This window comes from Pseudonaja textilis, chromosome 8 (assembly GCF_049901715.1).
Source record: "Pseudonaja textilis isolate UNSWEBS1 chromosome 8, rPseTex1.2, whole genome shotgun sequence".
NCBI lineage: Eukaryota > Metazoa > Chordata > Lepidosauria > Squamata > Elapidae > Pseudonaja > Pseudonaja textilis.
Genome location: NC_141997.1, coordinates 21230318 through 21258311, shown reverse-complemented (window position 1 = coordinate 21258311; position 27994 = coordinate 21230318). Strand labels below are relative to the sequence as shown.

Below are 27994 nucleotides of genomic sequence, written 5' to 3'. Positions count from 1 at the left end.
GCACATTACACAACAAAGACACAAAGACTTCATAGAAATAACTTTATTTTGTGGTTTATAAGATTTACTTATTTGTTTGTTTATATTTATATTTCACATTTCTGAACTACTTATCTCCTGTAAGGAGAGACTCTGAACAATGTACAATAACATATTGAAGTATAAAACCTTGTATAAATATTAAAATTTGAAGTTAAAAAATTTAAAAATTATAAAAACAATTAAGCAGGCAAGAATAATTAAACCCTGTTATAAAGTAGTTGACAAAGGCAAGGGGAAGGCTCCCATGGCAGCAATCAACCCCCCGACTGTATGCTCCTTTGGGTTTCCTACACAAGGCCTCAGAACTATGTTTTGACCTCTTTATCATTTTTATGATTAAAAATAGTATGTGAGCCAGTGTCATATATTTGTTAAGGCATCAGGCTAGAAATCGGGAGATTGTGAGTTCTAGTCCCATCATAAGCACAAAGCCAATCAAGCAAACCTTGGGCCAGTCACTTTCTCAACCTGAGGAAATGACAAGCCACATCAGAAAACTGCAAGAACTTGTCCAGGCAGTGTCTGAAAATTGGACATGACAGGTACAAGAATAATTTGTACAACTGTACCACAGTATACAAAAAATAGCTATATATTTGATCAAATTATTAAATCTGAATTCCCCTACTACAAAATACAATTTCTGAAAAGAAGGTGAAAATGCTTGTATTGCATATATTTAGTGATTTGAAATATAACAATTGTTTCTGAACTACTGACAAATCACTCAATTCAAAATAATTATTTTAATAACAAAAGGGTTTAATTTAAAAAGTCAAACTAAAATTAAAAAGCACGCTTTACCCTTGCTTCCTGGTATGGCAATTTATTTAAATATGCCATTTCAATTTTTCTCCTTGGGAGATACTATAGTAATACCCATAGTTTATGGATTGTACCATGTTCCATATGTAGTGTATTTGGAATATACAGTAACTCTATATAGAAAGTACATGCCAAAATATTTTTTGCAACTATCGTGAATCTTCCGTTTAACTAAGGCAGTACAAGCAAATGAGTATTATATAGACATTGTTGTTCAAAAGACAGAAATATGCCCATCTCATCAACTTATACCCATACAGGCTGTTTTTCAATGGAAATTCTAGGAAGGATATCAGTTAAAGGAAGGACTAGAATTCACCCTTAAAAGCCTTCAAATACAAGGATTAAATCCTTTCTGATAGGTATAATCAACATCAAAGCTAGATAAATATTTACCATTTTGCTTAAACCCTTGGGGTTTAGATTTAAACTCTTTTTCATGTGAAGTTTTCTTATAAGATAGCTTCTTACATACTCACTTATTTTGCATGTAAAACAATAGTATGCAAAAACAATTTCAACTTCTTCCTTGTCCAGCATTCACATTATTTTGCCACTTGCCCAAGTAGCTCATGCACTTCACAGCCTATGGGTAAATAAACTTTCAGAAAATACTGTTCTGAATTGTGTTTCTGTTGATCCAAGACTTGGAACAATCTCTAGCAGGTGCACAGGTTTGTGCATCTATAAGGATCCACTGGAATAGATTTCAAGTAAACACTGCAGGTGTGGCTTTGACATCATCCATCTGATATCTGAGAAGAGTGAAAAGTTATTGGCAAAAAATGAAAGTTTGAGGAAAGTGGGCTTGGACTGGCTGGCATCTGGTATCTCACATTCTTCCAAAACCTTGTAGTTGCCATTTCAGTGGTTTCTGTAAAAGTTCCGCTCCATGTGAGTATGCCATGCTTTTGCTTAAGATATCTGAGGGATTCTGGAATACTATTGAAATCTTTTATTTTGTCTAGCTGAATCAGTATAACTTTGGTTTCCTCCTGTATAAGAGCACTGTAGACTGCAAGTTCCTGTTCAGAGAACAAATTCTGCCTGCCACCACAATATAGATCTGGCATTAAAATAATGATCACTCTCCTGCTTAGCTTGATCATTTTATCCACAATAGAAATGACAGCTGTGAATGAAAAACAAAACAAAACACCAAATCAATATGGGCCAGGCAAGGCATACATTTTAATCAGGTACTGATTATAAAAATTAGTTAATTTTAGATACATGGATCACGTTTCTTGAATCTAAAGAAGTAAACTGAATTGAATCATCTCAATTCCTAATGACTTCATGGAAACCTGTCCCTAGTTTTCTTGGTAACAACATGGAAATGGTTTGCAATTGCCTTCTTCTGGAAAACTTCATTTCCCCTATTGTCTAGTTACACAGACAAATGAGTTATCCATTATCAGCTAGTTATGCATCACATCTAATTCTCTTCTTTTCTGGCCAAAAATATCATAGCAGATAGAACATCCAAAGAACTCAAAGACAAGGCAGATGTCTCCAAGGAAAAAAGGCTAGTCATTTCTAATGACACTTTTTCAAAACCACCCACATTTTGTCCAGGTAGATATATTGTAAAAACAATATCCAAACTAGGACTTTGAAGGAACAGATCAAGGAGACACCTGGATAAACCATACTCTCGAATTTTCATAGAATTCCAGACAATTGATATTGCAAGGATTTTTGAATAAGTCAACAGATACAGACTTTTAAACATTTTATTATAGGAAAATGATCCTCATATTGCCACTGAAAAATAAATACAATAAAAGAAATAGAAGAATGACAGCAGGATACTGAGACAGCACTAGATTCAAGGGGTATAAAGAAGTGAAAATCCAAAAGGGAAAACATAAATGTGGAGAATAAAGCGATGATCTTAGTGAAGAGAAGCAAATAAAGAATACCAAAGCAGTAAGAAGGAAAATGTTGCTTAAGCCCAAATCATGAAGGAGGAATGTGAAACATCTCAGACAGAAATATCCCAAATTCATAACAACATAGGAGGTGGAGGCGGTAAACCACAAGGAGACTTGTAAACAGTGAAGTCATAAGGAGAAAAAAGTCAAGGGAGAGATTATTCAGAATTATCCTTAGAAGATGAGATGCAATGGAAGAAAATACCAAGAGTAAGGCCTGAAAATTTATAAGACAATTCCACCCTTACCAGAAAAAGACAGTATCACAAACTGTTTTTCTCAATATTCAAACAAACACATCTCTTCTAGCTTAGTCTACTGTTCTAAGGACCAGATTTGGGGTGCCACTGGAACTTTAGGGTTTGAGATGACTTCTGTTCCAGCCTTACCAGATAATATCAGGAATGCTACACAATATAATACACTAGCACTTTATTCATTAGCTGTAAGGCCATATCACATTATAAAAAATGTGATAAACTTTAACAACATAATTAAATAAAAAACTGAACTCAAGTGTCCTTATCATCTTTACAATTTACCTCATTAATATATGTATTATACATACCTCTCTGAATTGCATTATTTTATTCAATAAGGAGGTCAGTTTATAGGTAACATTTATATTCTAACTGTACAAAAACATGCTGTTCTAAGATATGGGTAACAATCAGCTTTTTGTCTTATAAATATGTGGCTCAGGATAATGATCTCTCTATGCCATATAATTACACTCAAATATATATGCAATATATTATCAGTTCCTGATATGCCACTAATACATGTATGTTCGTGGTAGGGAACTCAATTATCCCATCCATATTTTACCATTGTATCTAGCTGCTCAAATCTTGTACAGGAAAACACCCTCCTAAGATATTTTGGAAGTTAAATATTTTTCCATTTTAAATTATATCTGTAGTAGTTCAGTTAGCATACCAGCCTTACTGACAATAATTCAGTGGTGGGATTCAATTTTTTTTACTACCGGTTCTGTCGGCGTGGCTTGGTGGGCGTGGCAGGGGAAGGATACTGTAAAATCTCCAGTCAGAGATGGTATTTGCTGGTTCTCCGAACTACTCAAAATTTCTGCTACCAGTTCTCCAGAACTGGTCAGAACCTGCTGAATACCACCTCTGTAGTAATTGTATCACTTTTAACTTTTATAGTCGAAATTCTTTGTGCAACAATTTAACTTCTTATTTTAAAGTCAAAGACAGGAAGATCACAACTCCTAATGTAGTTTGTAAGCTGCACTGACCCTGTGTAGTCTCACTAAAGACAATTTTATTCTGTCAGATACAATCTTGGGATTCTATCCATTTCCACAGAAGTTATTTTTCCACCAATAATTATGTCCTAATCCTTGAAAGTATATGAAGTTCTAACTGTAATAACTGGAATCCTTTTATCCTTATCCGTATTCCTCAAGGGACACAACTGTGTTTGTTCTCAAAGTAGTGCATGTTTTAAAACCCAATCAGGAATGCTACAGTATAAACTTTACCACCAGATCAACATTTTAAAATCTTTATTTAAGAGTTGCCCTTTAAGGAACAATTTAAAAATTCTAAGTGCAGATATTAAAAATACATACCTTGCCCTGGCATATCATCCCTTCCAAGAATAAAGAGCTTGTAACCACACTGTTTTTCTAGGATTTCAGGTAATAATTTGAAGACAAAGGTTTCAGTCAAATATACAGAGCCTGATACATTGTGAGGATATAACACATATGCATCATAAACCTTTTCATCTGAAGCTAGAAGGAAAGAGAAAAATCAACTCGGTGTTAACCGTAACGTTTATAGGAATAATTTATTATAGAGACTTACGTTTCATGTGCCTGAATTATTAACTAAGGCAACAAATACATCCAGCAAAGACATAAAAAGACATCAGTATAGATCAACCAATATTTTAATATCACTAATTAAATAGATGAAGCTCATCATAACCTCATGGTGAACAAAAACTACAATGTAAGCTTATTAACCAAACATTCTCTGACATTTTTTATAACTTAACATTTGTGGAAATTAACATTAGATCAATGATTACAGGTATGTGGGAAGTCAATTTAGGTTTGATTGGGATAGGTTAAGCCTGGCAATAAATTAAAATATCAGGCCAGCAGCATTTCAAAATTGGACACTTACTAAAGCTTCCTGAATAATTTAGTATTAACACTATCTTGAATTAGTCTACTGAGTTGTTAGAAAGCTAATACAGGTAACAATGTTGTATGTATGTTAGAATTAAAATTCTGTACAGGAAAGCCAAGTCACTAATGAAAATCCAATACAGTATCTCATTTTTTTCAGACTACACCTTAAACAAAGTATAATTATTCAAATCATTTTCTCCATTCCTTTTATTCCTGACATAATAACTCTTATCACTTAGTGTCATTTTGGAGCACAGAAATATCTGTAATCAGTCAGTCAATCAATCAATATTTTATGCTTTTTAAGTCAGTGTTAATTTCTAATGACTGCTGAAGCAAGTCCAGCAGAGTATACAAGATAATATACAAAGGATATATCAGTTAATCAGTACACAGTACAAGATTTTATAGAAGTTTTATTTTCCTATATTCTTCTGCCCTTCCCTAGCCATAGAAGGCAAGAGGTTAGAGTGTGGAAAAGTGTCCAAATCTTGTCCTCTTTGTTTTGTTTTGTTTTGAATTGAGAAAAAAAAATCCATAAGGGCACAATTGTGCCTACTGTCCCTGTCCTATTGTCCCGATTTATTCGTGACCTATTTCCTGTATTCTTATTCATGTTTATATTTATGCCTATTATCTTGTAAATGACTGACAAATCAAATAAATGAATAAATAAAATAAAAGTTTAAAATTACAGCTCTAAAATTCTACTTGGAAACAAAATCAGTAGATAAGACAATCAAGGAATTTCAGTTTTGTCATTCACCTTGGTTTATTTCCTTTCCCCCCGACTTCTTTTTTTAAACTATGAATGAAACAGATAAGTTCTTTGTTTTTAAGTTCAACTCCTGTAAATAAATGCAGCTAGCCTAACATTTCAATTCTTTGTTTACTGATGTTTCTAACCTCCCCAAAAATTTTACACCAAGGTGCTTTTCCAAAAGACAACTGGACTTCCTTGGTTTTTTTCTTGTCTTTCTGGAAATTTGAAGTTCCAGAATGACAGAGAGGACTACTAATTTGAAAGAGGGTTCAAAGAGACCATCTATGTTAAAACTGAACAGCCCTCTCAACAGAGGGACAGGGATATGACACCACCTATTTACAATACAGTCCTTTCAGCAGTCCAAAGAAGGTTCCACACCCATTTGCACTCAGGTGACTCCGAGGGTACAGATGAATGCCCAAGTGGCCTCATGACTTGGATTAAAAAATGTTTTCAAAGAAAAACCAAGAAAGTCAAAGTGCCTTTTGGAAAAGCACCTTTGGGACACTAAATGGATGATTGAGAATTTCCAAAGAACTCAAGAAGTTAAATCCCACAAGATTTATAATCAACAATCCATTATTAGAGCACTTAAGGGAATCCATAGTTCTTAATTCATTAATGCAATCACAAAACACTAAAATTACAAAAATATGTTCTTTGTATTAGCAATAAATTATAATCTAGTCCCTTGGAGCAGAAATGGTAAGATATAAAGTCAAAGAAAAGTTGCAAACTGTTTAGAAAGCATCAAAACCTTTATTCTTTATCAGACGACATCACATTATTGAAGCCAAACTTACTTCCTTTGCTGAGATGTTGGCAAGAATCCCGGTACCAAAGGACAATGTCAACTTTGAAAAATTTGTAAGTGAGCAGTGATGCTACTATAATAAACAAAGGTGAAATCAATCCTCCAATCATATAAATCTGAACGTTTGGAGCTGTATTTGTAAAAAAAAAAAAAGGAAAAGAGAAGGGAAGGGGAGGGGAGAGGAAGGGAGGTGAGGAAGGGAAGGGAAGGGAAGAGAAGAGGAGAACATTCTTAGTAAGTGCCACAAGATGTTTATAAGATGAGCAATTTATACTATTTCTATTTTATTTTCATTTTTCTAAGCAAATTCTCATAAAATATTTCATTCTTTTGACAAGGGGCTTCTAATGTCTGAAGATTATCCAAATAACACATTTTATTGCCAAACAGAAGATGATTAAGATGATGATGCTTCATTACTTTTCATTATAGCTTTTAAAGTTTATTTATTCTTGTAAATGATAGGTCATTCAGTCTCAAAAAGATTTATAAATGATATAAAAATAAAATAACAAAAGCATAATACCATTTCAAAAGTCAATAGCAAAATGAATCTTTCAGTCCATTAGCAGTTGTATCAATCACTTTCTATAGGAAGGGAACCCTGATATCATCAAACTCCAAAAAACTTTCTAGGTTGATATTGATGTGACCTTGGGTGGAGAATTCGTTCAAACAGGCATACAAAGCCAACTTCTTCATTTAATCTGTCCTCTAGGCATTTTCATAAGCATTATCTTCTTACAGGACAGCAGGTCCACTTAGAAAGCCAACTGAATGTCACTGGCGGAAAGCACTAGCAATAACCTCTAGTAACATTATCCAATTCTGACTTATCTAGCCTTCCTAGTCTACCCCAAGTATTTCTAGATAGAACAAGTGTCAACACTTGCTTTCTTTTTTGAGATAGTGACATATTTTCCCATTAGACTATGGAACTAAGCAGAGCTTTACAAGATGAAAATATCTCAGCAATATTTTTCCAAATAATGTTTTTTATTTACATACAGTATCCATAATGTAATAAAATATAATCCATTATTTTAAATGGTTATATGGTCATTTGCCATTTGGGGTTAATGACTATTTCTAGATTAGAATAAGTACAAGTCTACTGTGTCCATCCTGAGCATGATCTAATATTATATGAAACTTCGGAATCTCATCCTCCTCAAAAGAAAAAAAAAATGTGTTTCACAGAGTACATAAAGATTAGCAAAATTCTCATGGATGTTTGTCTTTATGAACAAGCAAAGCACCTTTTCCCTATATTATGTAAACATACTTTTAGGTATGTAAAAGATATACATCACTTTATAGACTTATACATAAAGTTACCTGGATAATTTAGCATTACATATGCTACTTGTATCACACGTTCAGACCATACTTCACACAAATATTTTCCATAATCCCTGTCTTTCACTTTGGAAATGTTTAATTTTACTTCTATTATTTGTTTTCCAGAAAGAAACCTAACAACACCAAAAGAAAATATAAACAGAAAAAGAAAAGAAGAAAATAATTAAGGAAAATTATATTGATTTGTATAAATTGGGTAATGCTAGGTGTCTTAATTTGAACACATTTAAATTAAGTTAAATGTACTCGAATAGAAATTTAGATCTTGTCATTTGCCTAACAAAGTCTCAGCTTTTGTTTCACTCATATACAGCACTTAGTTACCAAGATTTACTGTGGCATAAGAATATCAGGATAATGTAATAGAAGAAACATTAATATATTTTAATTAAATATATCTGTTTAATACTGCCATATCTACTCTTGTGGCAACAGTGCACCTATTGCCTAAAACTAAATAGCTTCACAAAACCTCAGAAATTCACAGAAAACATGCAGATTTCAACTGAAAAAATATGTCAGATACAGAGTTTAAAAATACAAAAGCTTGTTATCTGCTGGAATAAATACTCAGATCCTCAAGATAAGATACCTCCACTTTACTATAAAATGTCTGGAAAGCACTAAGAAGTACATTTTAGGAATTCCTATTAGTATTGTACATTGATGCACTATTACTAAATCAACAAGCTAAATAAATTTATTTCATAGTGAGGCTTGCTTCATATTTATGTAAATATCTAACAACACAGCATTGAGTGAAAATGTAATAATCTGGAACCCCCTAGAAAAACAACATATTGTACTTACTGAACCTTCTCATTTGTGTTTAATATCTCATTATCGAACATCCAGGTTACAATTACCATTTTATCCAGAGGATCTGCTGAGACATTACATATCAGGTCAAATCTGGAACCTGCAAATCACAAATAATTATAGTGAGTTTGCCTAGGACTATTAAAAATGGTTTCTTTTTTAAGTGAAGTAATTACTTACCTGGTTTTACTTCAATTGAGTTGTTATTTGGATAAATTATATCTGGATATTTCTTTGGTGTTTCTGAAACAATTTAAAAATACTGAAAATAAGTAACTATAAAATCTACTGCAATGCTACTTTAATTTTTATAAATGAATTTTATTACTACAGTTAGAGCCTTCCATTACTAAAATGTTGTGTCAATACCTCATAGTTATATAATTGGAAAAATAGGTTTGTTATACAATTCTATTATTAGAGCAATGATAGCCTGAAAATGAAAGCATGTGCTTTGTTCTGAACATACATCAGTGGTTCCCAAAGTACTGTCCCCTGGGGGGCGGTGAGATGACTTAGAGGGGCAGTAAGAGGCAAGGGGACTGGCAGGGGGGCGCTAAGAGGCAGCAGGGGGTACTGGAGATGGGCCCCTCGCACGGCACAATTCAGGGGTGAGATATTATCAGTTCGCAAGAACTGGTTGTTACCGTTCCAGTAGATTGAAGAATTGGCAAAAAGGGCAACTGGCTGGCCCTGCCTCCTCCGCCTGCTCCTCCATTTCCTGTTGTCAGTCCTTATTGCGTATGTGTGACATTGCACGCATGCACAACAATTGCTGACAGCATTTCCCGCCCGCACCACCCAGTCACTCCTTATGAAGCACATGTGTGCTCATTTCCCTTTGCCGATTCTAGTCCAATGACCTGCTCCAGCAGGGTTAGAAGGGAGTGAGTGTGTATGTGTGTACATGGCTGTCAAAACTCCAAAACAGGTCAAGTAGCTCTGGGGAGGTCAGTCATAAATATTAGGACACTTGCCAAGCCAAAGGTTAAGAAATTGTACCAAGAATTTTGGTTACAGAAGGAAATTTCTGATCACTATCCTGCACTATGGACAGTAGTTAAGAAGCTCCTTGTTGCATTTCCAACATCATATTTGGTGGAACATGGTTTCAGTGTGGTCATCCAACTTCTCTCCAAGCAAAGAAATTGACTCCAGATTCCTGAACTTTATTTAAGACTCCTGCTAAGTGACTTAAAACCAGACATTAGGAAACTGGTATCATTTCATCAAGCCCATCCATTGCATTAGTAACTGCTTCACTGTTCAGTAAATTCTTAAATTTTACTGAGTTTACCAAGTTACTAGATACTAAGGTTCTTGATAAATGACTATCAGACTTTGAAAACCTGGTATCACTGGATCATGTTCAACAATTTTGTTGAACTAACATTAACTTAAAAGATTTTTTTAAATTGGATTTTGAATAAATGTGCAATTAATTGTTACAATTTTGAATTTTACTGTTACGATCCTCTTTGGTGGGTCATGCAAACCGCTATTCCAAATAATGCTGTTTATAGGGGGTGGGGGTGGGGAGCACTGAGGATGAGTTTGTAGCACCAAGGGGGAGGTGGACTGAAAAGAAAAGAAAAGAAAAAAAGAAAAGAAAAGAAAAGAAAAGAAAAGAAAAGAAAAGAAAGAATGAAAGAAAGAGAATGGGAGGGAGGAGAAAGTAAATGAGATATCTAGTCCAACCAGCTGGGTTAGAAGGGAGTGTGTGTGTGTGTGTGTGTGTGTGTGTGTGTGTGTGTGTGTGTGTGTGCATGGCTGCCAAAACTCCAAAAACAGGTCAAGTAGCTCTGGGGAGGCCAGTCATAAATTAGAACACTTGCTAAGCAACCTGCCATTTAGTGAGGACCACTTGTATTTGGTTTGCCAGTCACCAGACCATGCCCACCCAGTCACGTGACCAGCAAGCCACACCCACCCAGTCATGTGACCTGTGGGCCATGCCCTCAAATTAGGCCACACCCACAAAAATTTGAATCCTGCCCCTGAGTGGGGGGCACTGAGGATGAGTTTGTAGCACCAAGGGAGCAGTGGACTGAAAAAGTTTGGGAACCACTGATTTACATGATAACTGGTAGTACTGACAATCTTTTTCTGATAAAATATAGGCATTATAATATGCTCAGAAGAACTTCAACCAAATATGTAGTATATAGCAGTGGTTGCTAACCAGTGGGCCAGGGACCACTGGTGGTCTGTGAGAAAATTTTGGTGGTCTGCAGAGAAATGTCACTCCCAAAGCACCCTGCAAAGCAATTAATCCAGGCTGAGCAAAAACACAAGGCTGCACCACCTACATGGCCAGAGGGAATGCAAGGCTTGTGTCACTTGCATTGCGAACAACATGAGGTAGGAGAGGGGGGACCCCACACGCCTTGCCTAGCCACCGGGCTGCTTCTTTCCACTTCTTTCTTCTGCTTTTGGCTGCACGCAAGGAAAGCAGCAAAAGTCTTTCTTTCCCTCCCCCAAACTCTGCCAGAAATGAGTCTTTGGAACCCTGCAACACATTCTGCTCCAAGAGGCTGCACCAGCGCAACAAGTCTCACAAAGACTTATTTCTGGCAGAGTTTGGGGGACAGAAAGAAAGACTTCTGCTGCTACTGCTGCTTTCCTTGCATGAAGCCAAAAGTCTCTCTCTCTTTCTCTTTCTCTCTCTCTCCCCCTGAGAATGGAGCTGGAGACGGTATCCTGCGATCCCAAATAAAGAATGATCGATTGTTAGGAAAACAGGGTGGGGAATTTTCCTGCAGACTTTTGGGGGGATTTTCCCAGGGTCTCTGGTACGCGGGATTTAAAATTATGAGTTTGATGGTCCCTGAGGTCCAAAAGGTTGGCGATCTCTGGTATATAGTATGTCAGACAGTGGGAATAATGTAACAAGGCTACATTGCAAATTTAGGTTGCAGATTACATAAATTAAAAAAATATTCAATTTTATTTTATAAATTCTGTGATATACCAATAACTACAAGATGAAAATTACATACCAAACGTAATTAGTTTGATGGCCCGTGAAATGTTATATTCTTTCCCCTGATATATATGTTTAGCTCTGCATATATAAATTCCTTCATCTTCCTTAGTTACATTATTAATGAGAAGATGTTCTCCAGAACTGCTAAATTTCCAGTCTTCATATAAATGCAAATGGCATCCCTGAAACAAAAATAAGCAAATATTATAAGAATAGTTAATACCAAGCTAAACTCTTTTATAAAATACATACCAAAAAAAACAAAAAAAGTATAACCAAAAAAAAAAATTAAATCAGTCCATTCCAGATCTGCAAGCTAAAGAAAATTTATCTACAGGACTAGTGAGCTGCAAGTAAATGCAAATTAGGAACCAAAAGACTCTTGATATTTCTCAGGATAATCGCATGTATTTATTGATTTGATTTGTGTACTACTCATCTCATCTAGAAGCAAATCTGGTAAACATTAAAATGATAATCATAATCACATGCTACACCTCAAATGTCACCTTAATTGATGACTATAACAGCAGTGTCAAATGCTGTGTACCAAGAGTAATAATCTTTTTATAAATATTTAATGTAACAATATCAGCTGGAGAAAAGTATTTGTAGGGAACTATGAAGATTTTGAAATAAGGAAAAATTTTCTGATGGTGAGAACGATTAATCGATATAGTAGCTTGTCTCCCAGAGCTGTGGCGGTTTCATCACTGTAGGTTTTCAAAAATAGTCTGGACAGCCATTTTGACTGGGATAGTATAAGGTTCCTGCCTTGAGCAGGGGGCTGGATCAGAAGACCTCTGAAGTCCTTTCCAGCCCTATGATTCTATGTTCTATATTCTGATGGAGACAAAGGAATGTAACAGGTAGCATATTTGAGATAAAATTGGAAACAATTTATGTTTACAAGTGATACCAGCCTGTTCTCAGAGCGTGATTGTAGCAGGTTGAATAGTTAAGCCCAGCTTTTGTTATATATCTATTAATTTGAAAACTGGAGGGACAATAGCTGAGAAAGGTAAGCAGTGAGACAATGTTAACCAAAATAACTCACAGCTAAAAATGAAGATGAATGGATAAAATATTTGTTCCAAAGGCAATAACAACCCAATAAATGTTCCAAAGGAATAGCAATAGCTAAAACATTAAAACTTGAACCACTGGTGATGTTACCTCATTGTGTAATGAAATGTCTGAAATAAAACAGCTAAGCTCAGAGATCACCAAGGACCCCACAATAAAACAGATTTAAAGTTATTACAAATAACTCAAGGTGGTGAACATATTCAGCACGCCTTCCTCCTCCTATTTCTTACGTGAAGACACCAACTAATTATAGAAAGACGGATAACTTATGAGAGAATAAGAAGGATACTGGGAAAGAAGTGAAAGCTAAGGAAAATGAAACATTTGTAATCTTCTTAGCCAAAGAAGAATAAAAAAGAAAAACCCAATGTCTTTATATCAGCATTGCAAAGACTTGAAAGCATATTTGAGGTTCATGTTGGAATTCCTCTCAAAAACTGTTAATTGAAGCCACGCAAAAACAATCTGGCTTCTAAACAATATTTAAGATTCTCATTGTATAACAGAAACTGTTGTGGCTCCGATTCCCAAGCCTGTGCTGCTAGAGGAACAGGACTTGGAAGATGAGGAGGAGGAACTGGAAATGCCTTCCTCCCCAGGACCTTCCTCTCTGGCAATGCCTTCCTCCCTGATAATGCCTCAGGTTTCATCAGACAACCGAGAGGAACAACCTGAGATTAATCAGGAGGAAGGCATATCGGAGCAGCCGCTGACAGGGAGTCAAGAGGAAGAATGTTGGCTTGATCCTAGGCAGCGTCGTAGGGAGAAACGTGAGCAGCAACGTAGGAGGCGTGGGAGGGTCAGAGAGTGAGCTGAGTCATTGAGCCACACCCCACAGGGGATAAAAGTGGGTGTGTTGTCGGCTGGAACTTTGTACCGGACAAACTTTGATCTTACTTCAGGTTTTCTTTGGGAATGATTTTTGTGGTCTCCCTTGTAATTTCCTGTAAGTAGCTTTTTAGTTGTTATCAGTTCGGACTTAGCAGACAGAGCGTGTTGGAATGCAAGGACGTTATCAGTTCCAAAGAATTAACTCTGTGAAGTCCAAGCCAGCCTGCCTGCCTGTGTTTGTGTGAGTTTGTACTCTTTCACCTTTTGGGAAAGAAGAAAGGTGAGACAGAACAGGAAACAAAGTTTGGAGCTGCAATCAATACAATTTTGCCTGAAAAATACATCAAAGATGAAGTGTCAGTATGATAAAAGGCCACAGGAGGGCCACAGATTCTTGATATGACTTGAAGTCAAAGACAACGTCATCATATAAAAGGTGGAGGAAGAAATTAGGTAATCTGTACAGTGGGCTTAATACTGACTCATGGGGGAAAATATTTTGGATATGGAAGTTTCAGGGACCTTCTAAGAGAATGGCTGTGTCATCTTGGAATTTTCCTACTATATTACATATCATAAGCAGAGTAACATAAAGGCAATCAGATTAGGGTTCTGAGTTCAAAAGAACTTATTCCAATAGGCTGAGGGAAAGCATTTGAAAGATTCTATGGATAGAAATCCTGAATTGTAAAAGTTGTAAAAAAAATCCTGACTTGAAAAATGCTGAAATATGAAACAATAAACAAGCATCCAAACACACACAGTATCAGAGGAGAAGAAAAAGGAAAGGCACCAATGAAAACAATGAACTATTAGATAGAGATTTCTTCATCGGAAATATTTGTTTATATATTTTTCTTGTTAAATAAGGATGAGAAATTTTATAGCTATTTACAGATCCATTTTTGTACTAATTTTTATTGTTATTGTTGAATGTATATATTTTTTTCTGTTTTGTATTTTAATCCCATTGATAAAACATAATAAATATATACATGAAAAAAGAACTATCCAATGAACTGAGAAGCAAAAGGGGCAAGTCTTTAGAAAATTTTAAGGAGATCCTTATAGTAAAAGGAATATATACATATAAATAATCAGTGTACGTAAGAATGACTTTGGAAAGCCAAAACTCAGAATGACCTAAGGTTTGCAGTGAACACCATAGTTAACAAAAAAGGTTCTTTGGTTATGCATGTAGTAAGAGGAATTTCAAGCAAAGAGCTGGTCCAAAAGTTGTAGAACATGACAAGATAGTGATGTGCAAAACGGAAAAAGTAAACTGCTTAATTGTTATTTTGCTTCTGCCTTTATGGAAAAGGACTTACCTTATACCATTGTAAAGCAAAAGGAGCATTTTCAGCATTTCTGAAATTTTGAAGATCTGGACAAGTCAGCTTCCCATTATATTCTAATGGAATTTTCTGTTCAAAAACCATTCCTTTATTAAAACACAATCCAACGCTGTTCTCAAACACTATTAGGGATTTATTAACTCTTGTGGAGTTACTGAAATAAAAATGGCATTAGTACTTCAGTTATTATATAATATACACATCCATAAAGAGAGTGACTGGCATCAAATTATCATTTAATATTTAGGAAAAAAAAATAATTATATCAATTAACAGTTGGATACACTTCTAAAAATATGAGCAGATCTTGGACCAAGATACATTAAAGCATAGATTAACAACTTTTTCTACCAATTCAATTTCTTATATTTAATTTCTAATTTCAGGAATATATTTTTTTCAGGAAAAATATGTGAGCAAATGAATAATAAAGAGAACCAATGAAGTTCTATTGTTACAAAAATTTAGCTAGAAATAAGACTCCAATTATTCAAAAGTGTTTACTCTCATTTAAGCATTAAACTCTTATAAAAGCATGGACTATGATTAGAAGTTAAAAATCTTCTACCAAGCATTGTTTGAACTCAAATTCTATAATATTAAAGCTAAAAATTAGTACCAATAAACACGGTCAAAATATTAATTTTACATTTTCTTCTCATTATCCTTTCCTTTTCCAAATGCTAGATCCAATGTAAAGTACTACTGTAATTATAATGTTAGAGTACAATCAAGTTATGTCTCTGCTTGTTGTTGGAATTCATGGGAAATTTTAAGGGAAGTCATGGTTTTATCACTTGGATTAATCTCTGGTTTAGAATTGTTCTTACGGTGTGCGTCCTTGTCTCCCACAGATAATGTGAAATATACAGGTAGTCCTTGACTTATGACCACAATTGAGCCCAATGGTTCCATTGTATGGCCTTTCTTGTTAAGTGAATCACTGCAGTTGTTAAGTTAGTAACACAATTATTGAATCCAGCTTCCCCATTGACTTTGCTTGTCAGAAGATCGCAAAAGGTAACTCATGGACCAGGGACACTGCAACCATCATAAATACATGCCAGTTGCCAAGCAATCAAATTTTGAACATATGATCATGGAGATGCTGCAACTGTCAAAAGTGTGAAATATAGTCATAAGTCACTTTTTCAGTGCCATTGTAACTTTGAATGGTCATTAAATGTGAATTATTGTAAGTTGGGACGACCCTCAAAGGCAATGAATAAAGAATGAATAAATAAACTGACTTACTAAATGCATCGATACATTCCAGAATCTTCTAGTTTTGCAGGATAAAACCAAAGCAAGTTTGCTTGCTGAAAAACCCGGGAGGAGTTATCTGTAGTTATAGGCATCTCAATATCTTTTCTATACCAAGTCACAACATGGTTAGATTGGCTACCTGATAGACAAGAGACAGTTCCTGGCTCTCCTTTAGCGGATAAACTAACAATGGCCTCCTCACCTAACAAATAAATAAATATATATTACTATTCGTGCAACTATAAATATGCATTAGTATTTGTATAATAGTGATTACAGTAGTATAACTGCCATATATATAGATTATCTATCTATTTGAAATGTGTAAACAGATCTACAATTATGACAAATGTTTCTCAAATATTCCAGATTTGAGTTATTCATCTGGCTACAAAGGGAATAATTTGTTTACCAAAATAAAATTAAACTACACAATTAAACAAGTAACACTTTTAAAAGAACAATCATTGAATTGCTATGCAACATTCTCTTCTACTGTTTCTCACATAATTTCAAATATTTCTACAATGTATGATGCTATGAGTGTTTAGGATTATTTAGCTCATAGGAGGAGCTATGCTATCATGGCACAACAATGGAAATTTAAAAGCAGGCCATTCTTTCAGCCCCATTATCTTCAGATAAACAACAGCATATCTGATTTTGTCAATCAGAAGCTCCTGACAAAAACAGAAGAAGATGAAGATGAAACTAGCCCTTCCATCTTATCCACAGGGAAAACATTTTTAATTAGGTGTATGCCTACACACATAATGTTATTTGTCTGATTCAAATATTTTTGTTTTTAATTTATTGTTATTTAAATGGCAATTATTGGAGAAAAATGGATATAAATTAAATACATGCATGAAAAATGGGCCATTATACCAGCAAGAGCAAAAATATGCTACTTATTTAAATGTGAAAAATGTATTCAAAGTATTTAAAGAATAAATGTCTTTTAACAATTAATTATTATAAGAGCATCTTCTTAGTCTTTCCTAGTTTTGTTTAAATAATGAATTCAGGAAAAGCAAACCTGCATCTTATTTTAAATACAGAAGAAACTCAAAATGAGACATGGAGCTTTAAACTTCCTCTCATGCACTGATTTTCAATTGTACATCTCTGTTCTTATATTGCCAGAATAACCACACTTCATGAGACATGAACGGTGGGTGTGCATGTGAAAGTGAAAATAAACAATCCATATAGGAGACTGGTTAACTGTTGGGAAAAACCCAAATGTTATTATGTGACACTCCCTGTGATATAAGACAGAAAGAAATATGGTATACTTACAACAGCTGAAAGAAAAATGAAGGAGGTAAATCCAAGAAGTAAGCCACAGTGCAGAAAACATCTAAAGAAATGAAAATATATTTTAACGTGTGATACGGGCAGATACATTCTATTACTTTATATGCTGAAAAAAGGTTTAATGCTTTTTAATATATCCAAACACAAATCTATTTGGAGTCCACAACTTAATATAAAATAAAAAATAAAAAGTAATCTGAAATTTAAAATAATGAAATCAGTTAAGCACAAATTCCAAGAATGTAAAGCCTTTCTTTTCCCAGCCTATCAAATCTGCTGACTACTAATGACCTGAAAAAAACTTCTTGGATGAGTAGTGAAACATCTTCAAGGAAAAATAAAGTCAAGTTGCCTTTTGAAAAAGGACCTTTGGGGCAACCATGACTGACCTGAATGACTGAGAATCTCCATCCACAACTGTACTAATGAATTTGGTGGCACAGCTTAATATCATTTTGAGATAGGAAGCACCTAATACCTCTGGTGAAGTTCCTAAAATAGGTTTACCATAGTTTTGAAGCAGAAGAAAAAACTAATCCCTCAGAAGTTCAAGAAGATTTTAGTCAATGCAATATTACATTATGTGTTCCATCTGTTTTACATCACTAATTGCCCATAGCATCAGTTCTCTGCAACTTGTATCCATCAAATTAGCAAAAAGGAGACTTTCCAATATAATATTTGAAGAAGCATTGCTTTCAATTAATTACTGCATCATACCGTGTTTCTCCAACAATACAGCCCCCCTAATGGGAAGTCCAGCATGTTTTCTAGGCATAAAATAAAATTAAGCCCCTTTCCCCAAATTTAGGCCTATTTTAAAACATGAGAAATGGGGGGAAGAGTGGGAGGGGACTTGCCATTAGAAGTGCCCCGCGGGCAGCCATGCCTCGCCACCAGCCGCTCCTAACAGCCTATCACGGTGGAGCTCTCCCTACCCCTGCCAAGCATCTTTGCTACAGACCTGGGTAAGCGGGCGGGCGGCAGTGGCGTGGATGTCTGCTGACAGCGTTTCAGCCACTTCTCGGGCCTCCATAGCTTCCACAGTTCCTGCTGGTGCCTCTCTTGCCAGCACCGTCTCCAACAGCGTCTGAGTCGCTCTCGCTTTTCCCCCCCATCCCTGTCCCCACAACAACAGGGAAAAAACAATTTGAGGTACCTGGGAGCGCTGCGTGGTGTGTTTTCGTTTAATCCCAAGTGGCTGGTTGGGCATGAGAAGAGCCGAGCGAGCATCTCTGCCGCTGCTACCCTTGGTGCTCCAGCATCGGGCTCTGCAAGTTTCCAAAAGTCCTGGTACACAGCCCATTCCTGCATTCCAAGCATGCCCAGGCCGAGCTGCAGCTGTCCCTCTCTTGCCAGCGTTGTCTCCAACAGTGGCAACATCCATGCTACCACTGCCTGCCCGCTGACCCAGGTCTGCAGCAAAGGCGCTTGGCAGGGGTAGGGAGAGCTCCACCGTGATAGGCTGTTAGGAGTGGCTGGTGGCGAGGCATGACTGCCCACAGGGTGCTCTAGGCGAGAGTGCGCAGGGGGGGTGAGAAACTAATTCACTCAAAAAAAAAGAAGACCCAGCCTTATTATATGAGAAACACGGTATTCAGCACATGCAACAAAATAAGAGCATCATAGACTTATTTGCACATTCACAAGAAAAAGTAATACTACAAGTTAGTTGGCCATAAAGTGTTTAGGGCTTTGAAGATTGTATCTGTGCTAAATGAAGGTGTCCCAGTAATGGGAAAGTTCAAACCAAATAACTACTTTTCATGTCACAGCCTAACCTACTTTACAGGACTAAGAAGACAAAATGCAGCCAAACTAGATAAATAGCCATTTGCAAAAGTCAATGTAAACTCTATACTACTACATCGTTATCAGTATTTGCACTCAGAATCTGGGAGATCATGGAGATCTCTCATAAAAACAGTCCATGAAGTTCTTTCTCAATAAATAGTAGTGAAACTTTTTATTAAACCAACATCTGTTAGGAAAAACATTCTGTCGAACATAGACCTTTAAGGAACTTTCTGCCTTTTTTTTTGAATAACAAGTTTCTTCTTCAGAAAAAGACACAAGAAGATTAGGAGAAAGTGAATATGTAACATTGGAATTTTCAATAGAAATAAAAATTAAAATGTTGGTTGAAAGTGTGTTAATGAATTCAATGTAGTAATAAACAGAACTGTAAGATGGGAGAAGCTAATGAGAAAAGGCAGGTGTGTAGAAGATACCAAAATGAGGGTCAATAAAAGCACAACTGAAAACTAGTGATTCTTGTATTGAGTACTTCTGTGCCTTATTGGCTTTCATATTACATTTGTTTCCAAACTCTGAAATTACTTATATTCTGTCAGAGTTTGTGAACTTTTGAAAAAACAAGGTCTTACAAAAATGGTACACAAAAATGAATAAACAATATATGGTGAACATGAAACAATTTATTGTATCTTTTAATCTTCTAGATGAGAATCTCAAAAGCTAATCAGTTGGATGAAAAATTACAAATACAGAATTAATAATAGTAGAAAAAATAAAACAACAAGCTTGATCTATTGATTAAGGCATCAGGCCAGAAATCAGGACTTCTAGTTCTGCCTTAACCATGGAAGCTGACTGGGTGACAGTCACTCTCTTAACCCAACTCATCTTATAGGAATGTGGGGAAATAGTAGGTTTGCTGCTTTATTTATATAAATAATATAGGGAATGAAAAAAAATCTAAAACACAAACATGGAAAAGAAATAGTTGCTATATTCATATGCAAGACTCAAATACTATCATAGTGAAAGAGATTATGAATGGGAGAAAATATTTTTAAAAATCTAAGTGCTGGACTAAAACTATAATAAAGTTTTTGCTACTTTTGGAGAAACTCAAGGCAAAACTGAGTATATCTGTCTTTTTTCTGTTATATTTACACATTTGTGTTTTGCCACCACTGTTGAACAGCTGGTATAACATTTCCAATATTTAGTGTTAGCGTATTTAAAGAAGTTCTTTCAACATTCTTGTACCATCTCTAGATTTCCAGGTTATTTCTGTGTCTTCTTCCTTTGTTCTTTTCCTACTACCTCATTACTTTTTTTGTACAGATACTTGTGATGTCATCATTATCATTGATGTCCTCTAGACCAAATAAGATGGCGTTTGGATGTTTCCGTTCATGCTCAACAGTTTCTTTGATGAGGATTGGGATATCATTATTTGTCTGGCTTATGTTTTTTTGTGGATTGGGTTGTGGTTGTTGGGTAGAGATGTGGTTTGTAGCTATTGGATGTTCAGGTTTTTGCGTTGTGTCTTTTTTTTTCAAGGTTGGATAATCTTTCTTTTAAGGCATCCAGGGATGCTGCTATGGTGTCAAGGGATGTTATTCGTGTTTCTATGGTATCAACTCTTTCAAACAGATCCAGTTTGGGTCTGCATGATTTGCAGAGATATGGAAACTCATTGGATGATTCTAGGTATTGAATCATTTGCTCGGGTAATCCCAAGCAGTCATGATGAGCGTATTTGTTACATAGAGAACATTTGATGGAGTTTTCATTATCCTTTAGAGTTTTGTAGCATTTAAGACATGTGCAGGAGTCTTGTGGTTCATTGGTGGGAATTACTTTCTCTTTAGGTTGTGGTTTGGCATTGGATTTTTTTTCTTGGCATGGTAGGTTTGTTAAGATGGTACGTTGATTAAATTAATTAACGGAACAATTTTGGGTAATCAATATAGCCAATATCACACCAATCAATCAATTGCAGTAATCTCTCTAGTCAAATAATTTTCCTAAGCAACAATCAGTCTAATCAATTAATTACACTAATCGCTGATCAATTAATTACACTAATCATTAATCACACTGTTCAATTAAATTCACTAAATCACTGATTTTACTAATCAATTAAATTACATGAATCTTGATCTTTTAAACTAATCAGTAATCATACTATTTGCGCTAAACACTCTAATCACACTAATCAATTAAAGCAATAAATCAGTTAAACCATTAATGAAATGTTTTATAGAAATTGATTATCTAATCATTGATATAGGTGATGAGGTACAAAAGTTGTAAGTTTTGAGGTAATGAATTAATCAGTGTTTGATTAAAGTAATGAGGTGGTATTGAGAGTCTGCAAGGAAAGGGTTAATTGTTTTACTAGCAGCTGTGATTTACTGGGTGGGAGGAATTTATTGCTCTGATTGCTGCTGCTATTATTCTGTAAACAATAGGCTGTAACAAGCACACTGGATTTTTGAAAGAGAGCAAAACTTGCTGAATTAAAACACTTTAACTACAATCAATATGTCTCTGAATAAGATTGTTTTCCAATAGTTTCCTAAAGTTCTTCAAGTTGAGTAGTAAAAATACAGTCCAGAAATTTGGGTTAACCAATCCAATCTTTCCTTTACTTTTAAAGTTACTTCTAGTTGCAATATCTTTTTTTAAAAAACTAAATCTGACAGTCACTCCAGATCGTTAATCGCAGCTATTTTCCTCCTTTGAGTCCCACTTTCCAAGGAAAATTCCACTGCAGAAATTGGAGTGATTCTTACCAAGACTAAGCACGCTGTTACAAGATCTTTCCTTTCTTTTTCACTTCTGTCTCAGCTGCCTTCCTGGCTTCGATTCAGCCATGCTGGCAGTTCTCGTTTTAGTTCGGATGGAGAGGTTTTCTTCGGGTCAGTCGAGGAGACTCTCCTCTCCTCGCGACCACCAAAGCATTCCTCTGCCTTTACCACCCGTCCAGGGTGACTTTCGGCTCCTAAGAGCCTCAGGGCTTTCTCCTCCCTCCTTGTTTCTCCCTGCCAGCTGTCCAATGTGGCTCCGGGGAAACTGTGTGGGGGATATTAATGGAAACATGTTGTCTGGCATGGAAGATACTTCTATCAGCTGTGTGAGGGATTTAAATGAAGGTACATTGTTTGCACTCCGCTGGCTCCAAGTGATCCGGTTCAAGAGCTCCACCAGTGTGGTTAATAGGGCTCGATGAAAAGAGCTTCACTTCTCTGGGGAAGGAGAGGAGGGCTCCGGATCAGCTAGCAGGAGCTCCGCCAGCATTATTAGGGTTCCACGGCTTCAGAATCCAGCATTTTTGGGCTTGTTTGGGGGTGCTCTGATTTACTCATGGTTACTGGGGTAGGCGGCAGCTGTAAAAGTGATTTCTGGTGCAGGTGGTGGCTTTATAGGGAGATAGTGCTCCAGGAGCGAGAGCCTCACCTTCCTAGTTGGGCGCTGCTATATTTCAAAGTTTTTTGAAACAATTGGCTAAGTTCAGAAAATGTGCTACTATGACATACACTTACTATGATGGTAGCATAGCAAACTAAGCTAAAACACATACTGTAGATCATATGTAGATAATAGTTCATATTATTCTTCAAGATTTGCAGAGGCAGAGCAAAATGCAATCATATTTGCTTTGAGTATCTGTACTTTCTGGTCACTATTCTGATTTTCATTAATTCTATACATGATACCCTTCAGGCAAGAACATCAGGATATTTTCTGTTAATTGTCAGTTCTTGTTAATTAATTGTAAACTTGTTAACTGTTAATAACTGGCCTTATTGACCAATTAATGGAATGACTGCATTTTTCAACAAGAAGTGATAAGAAAATACCTACTACTACACTTGTGTTGGAAAGCACTTACCAAGGCATTTCTGGGTTCTAAGGATTGGCTGGTGACATCACAATTTCCCAGAGGACACCCAAGTGGGTTCCTTCCATGTCCTTGTTATTCTTCCCCACCAAGGTGATACTTATTTGTCTACTTGCACTTGCATGCTTTTGAACTACTATGACAGTAGGAGCTGGGACAAATTGATGGGAGCTCATTCAGTTATCTGGCTTGCATTCACAGTTTTCAAACTGCCAAATTGCCAACCCCTCATGGTCTTCTGTCTCAATGTCCTAGTCATGTCAGCTACTGTACCCACTAAGAAAATAACTTACTGGTCGTTTACAATCTATCCCCCACTTTATACTCTCTATATATTACAAACACAATGCAAACAGTTGGATGGAAGCAAGATGATAAATAACTCCAAAAATTAGACAGAAAGGAAAGCATAGCTGAATCTTAGAACATAAACTCCTTGGATATAACATCTCAGAAAGGCCAAGAAGTGTGTTTGTGAATATTTAAATATTTGATTTGTGTGAATATGGCAGGTTTATGGTTACAAAAAGGTTTTACTGGCATCATCAAGGCCACTCTTAAGTTCTGAATCAGAGAGATATATTGGTGATAGGTACACTGGGGGGAGGATTGTTATATGGCAGCCACACTCTACTCATATGGTACAATTATAGCCTTAAAATTTAAAAATTGGAATACACAAATTCTCTTGGCCTGATGCACATTTGGCCTTTAGTGGTATGCTGAAGGAGAAATCTGCAAAATAAGCAGAGCTAAGAGAAATACTAATAATTAAATCTAATTAAACATTTACATTATATTAAGTCAATCTCCTTCATATAAACAAAATGATGCCTCTACACATTGACATCACAAGATGGAGTTTGCTGTATTATTGCTAAAAAAAGGTATAGGAACCCAACTGCAGCATCAAAAGCATGGCTAGGTGCTGATTGTGGAACAGATCATGAACTGTTCGAGAAGGAGAAGGAGGGAGGGGGAAAGGAAGAGAAGAAGGTATTGTACAACAGAGATGTCAAGATCTAAGATATCCTAGACGCTATTCCCCATTTACAAAAACTTCTAGTACTAGAAGATGATGTTAGATCAACACATTGGTCATTACAAAGTCACAAGGCTACAAGAGTTGATGCAATCAACAGAAGAGGAATCCATAAAATTTCTAACTAAGTAACACAATGGCCAACCAACTGAAAGAATTAAATCAGTATTTCAATACCATAAAAAGAGAGGTAACCGAGTGTACAAACACTCATGTGCAATATCCTTAATTACACATGCTAACAAAATAGTGCTTAGGATAACACAAATTAAAGTCCTACAAGGAAAAAGAGACATCATATACTCCAACTGGTTTTAGAAAAGACTGAGGTATATGAAATATTGCTCATATATGCTAGATCATTGAGAAAGCCAATGAATACTAAAAAAAAGTCACTATATACTTCAATTATTAGAGAAAGGATTTTGATTGTATTGCTGATGGCAAGTTGTGGAATGTTCTTAGAAAAATGGGAATCCCAGAACAACTTATTATGCTTGTAAGAAAATTATATACAGGCCAAGAAGGTATAGTGCAGACATAATACAGTGAAACACATTGGGACTATATTGGCAAACAAGTATGACAATGTTGAATATTTTTTCCCATTTTTATTCAATCTATATGTTGAATATACACTGCTCAAAAAAATAAAGGGAACACAAAAATAAGACATCCTAGATCTGAATGAATGAAATATTCTTATTAAATACTTTGTTCATTACATAGTTGAATGTGCTGACAACAAAATCACACAAAAGTTGTCAATGGAAATCAAATTTAGCAACCCATGGAGGTCTGGATTTGGAGTTACACTCAAAATTAAAGTGGGAAAAAACACTACAGGCTGATCCAACTTTGATGTAATGTCCTTAAAACAAGTCAAAATGAGGCTCAGTAGTGTGTGTGGCCTCCACGTGCCTGTATGACCTCCCTACAACACCTGGACATGCTCCTGATGAGGTGGTGGATGTTCTCCTGAGGGATCTCCTCCCACACCTGGACTAAAGCATCCCCCAACTCCTGGACAGTCTGTGGTACAATGTGGCGTTGGTAGATGTAGCGAGGCATGATGTCCCAGATCTGGTCTGGGGAATGGGCAGGCCAGTCCATAGCATCAATGCCTTCATCTTGCAGGAACTGCTGACACACTCCAGCCACATGAGGTCTAGCATTGTCTTGCATTAGGAGGAACCCAGGGCCAACCGCACCAGCGTATGGTCTCATGAGGAGTCTGAGGATCTCATCTCGGTAATGGCAGTCAGGCTACCTCTGGCGAGCACATGGAGGGCTGTGCAGCCCCCTAAAGAAATGCCACCCCACACCATTACTGACCCACTGCCAAACCGGTCATGCTGGAGGATGTTGCAGGCAGCAGAATGTTCTCCATGGCATCTCCAGACCCGTGGCCTATCTCCTGGTAGCACCTACATGCTCTGGACACTACACTGACAGACACAGCAAACCTTCTTGTCACAGTTCGCATTGAGGTGCCCTCCTGGATGAGCTGCACTACTGAGGAACCCACTTGTGTGGGTTGTAGACTCTGTTTCATGCTACCACTAGAGTGAAAGCACCGCCAGCATTCAAAAGTGACCAAACCATCAGCCAGAAAGCATAGGAACTGAAAAGTGGTCTGTGGTCACCACCTGCAGAACCACTCCTTTATTGGGGATGTCTTGCTAACTGCTTATGCTTTCCACCTGTTGTCTATTCCATTTGCACAGCATGTGAAATTGATTGTCCATCAGTGTTGCTACCTAAGTGGACAATTTGATTTCACAGAAGTATGATTGACTTGGAGTTACATTATGTTGTTTAAGTGTTCCCTTTATTTTTTTGAGCAGTGTATATTATGGGAAGCTGAATTTGAAGAAGATAAACATAGTTTTAAAACTGAGAGAAGAAACATCAATAACCTACCCAATGTTGATGACTGTACCCTGATAGCCATATAAATAAATAAACAAACAAATAAAACCTTCCCAAGGCAAGGTTTCAAAACCAGGTATTAGGTACCACTTTTTAAAATCCAATTATGTTCTCTATACACCTTTCAATTATTAATCAGTCTTTGATTACAATCAAGTATTTCATTCTTGACATAGGAATAAACATTAAATGTCAGTCAATAAACTATCACAATCTCAGACTGGAGATATGGAATTTCTATCCTGGGCAACTGCCTGAAAAATAAAAATATGGTATTTATTGGCTTTACTAATAATAGATTTAGGTTTCACTTCTACGAGGCATACATATTTCTAAAAATCATCCATTAACAATGCAACCCTTGGCTTTTCTAGGGTACAGTATTCCAAACTAAGAATAGTTTCTTCCATCTTCAGTTAGTTATTTTTTCTCACCCCATTTGCCTTTTATCAGACAAACGAGGAATAATTTCTCCTTTTCAACATGCTAAACATTTCAACATTTTTATACAACTCCAGATTGCACTTTTTGAACTCAAAGCCATACGTCATATTGAAAAAAAAATAAAGGTGTAAATGATTCTCTTTCTACAAATACTTCGGCCAATTTTATGAGGACTCTGTATCATGAGGTAGAATTAGTCAACATTTCGCATTCCCCTTTCCCAGTTTTTGACCAGAAAGAAACAATTGAAGGAAAATACCCTGGATTTGTCGGGCTGTGATTTTTGGCAACGCAGAAGTTACTCTTCGACTGTCTGGAAGTACTCTGTAAAAGCAAAATCAACAAGCCCTATTTACACTCATGCCAGATCAAAGCTTCAGCCAAGCAGACTTTAACCATGAAAGCAAGAAATCAATGAGTCGAGTATGTCCGGTAGGAAATACCCAAGAATAAAGCAGTTATTCTACACTTTTTAAAAATGATGGTCAGATGTATTGAATCCTCCTTCGAAGAGCCGGAGGTGGAACTGGAAATGTGCCCTGTGGAGCACGTCGGGTGCCTCTGCCTGCCAAGGCTTCACAGGAATGCGACGAAGGAGCCTTTGGCGGAGAAGCAAAAGGCAGGAGGTGAAGGCAGGCAAGTCGCTCCAGCCGGTCGCTTGACAGGTCCGAGCGAGAGAAGGGGAGAAGTGCCGGCATCCACAAGACCAGTCATTCCCTTTCGGTGGGGGGAAGTGGGGGAGGAATTCTCCGCCGCGAGTCCCTCTCTTCCTTCGAGCTGAAGAAAGGTCTCGGGACCGACATTGCTCCGCGCTTTCCCCCACCAAACACCTCGGCCAAACGATCCGCTGGCGCCCGAAATGGCACCCCGCTCTCCCCCAAAACGTCCTAACTGCCCCCCGCCATCTTCCCGGCCTTACCCGGACACCAGCGCGCAAGCAGAGCGAGCCTCTTCACCTGGGCTACCCCAGGCGGGCACTTTTCCTGCCTCGCCTCAGGCAGGAGAGCCGTGAGGAAAGTTCCGCCCCCGGAATTATCTCAGCCTCGCTCCGGCCGGCTTGATCGCGGGGAGAGGCAGGGGCGGGGATGGTGGTGGAGGGAGTTCAGGACAGAAGCCTCCGCGATCGGCGGAGATCCAGAGCTCTCGGAGGCGGAGAGGCTGGAGGACGAAGGCAGCGATGCCGGAGCTTGGGACCCGCCTCTTAGGAGGCGATCCAGGCTCAAATTCTCTGCCCCTCCCAGATGTGATTTTGGAGAAACTTGTCAAAGCAGGACCGGGCCGTCGTTTGAAACGAGTACAGTATGCTTTTAATCTCCCATCTTTGTCAAATGGATTGGG

The 27994-nt window shown here is 36.9% G+C and overlaps 1 protein-coding gene and 1 long non-coding RNA gene across 3 annotated transcripts in view; one reads left to right on the top strand and one right to left on the bottom strand.

The window, feature by feature from the left end:
- Positions 1-28: 28 nt before the first annotated feature.
- On the bottom strand, positions 29-27854 carry IL1R1 (interleukin 1 receptor type 1). Of its 2 annotated transcripts, XM_026707389.2 has the most exons (12): positions 27576-27854; positions 26915-26980; positions 17562-17624; positions 16248-16461; positions 14967-15147; positions 11732-11900; positions 8913-8975; positions 8724-8832; positions 7890-8026; positions 6541-6681; positions 4402-4566; positions 29-1999 (listed from the first exon to the last, which is right to left on the bottom strand). In XM_026707389.2, exons 3-12 carry the CDS (start codon positions 17620-17622, stop codon positions 1608-1610), a joined length of 1632 nt encoding a protein of 543 aa, XP_026563174.1. In that variant the 5' UTR covers positions 17623-17624; positions 26915-26980; positions 27576-27854; the 3' UTR covers positions 29-1607. The 2 variants fall into 2 exon arrangements, with proteins under 2 accessions (XP_026563174.1, XP_026563177.1); XM_026707392.2 differs by lacking the exon at positions 26915-26980 and having other exon boundaries at positions 27575-27713.
- LOC148125138 (uncharacterized) overlaps positions 27720-27994 on the top strand; it is an 88447-nt gene continuing 88172 nt past the window's right edge. The window contains exon 1 of the long non-coding RNA XR_015744569.1: positions 27720-27950. This is a non-coding gene — a long non-coding RNA (uncharacterized LOC148125138). The remainder of the gene's footprint in view (positions 27951-27994) is intronic.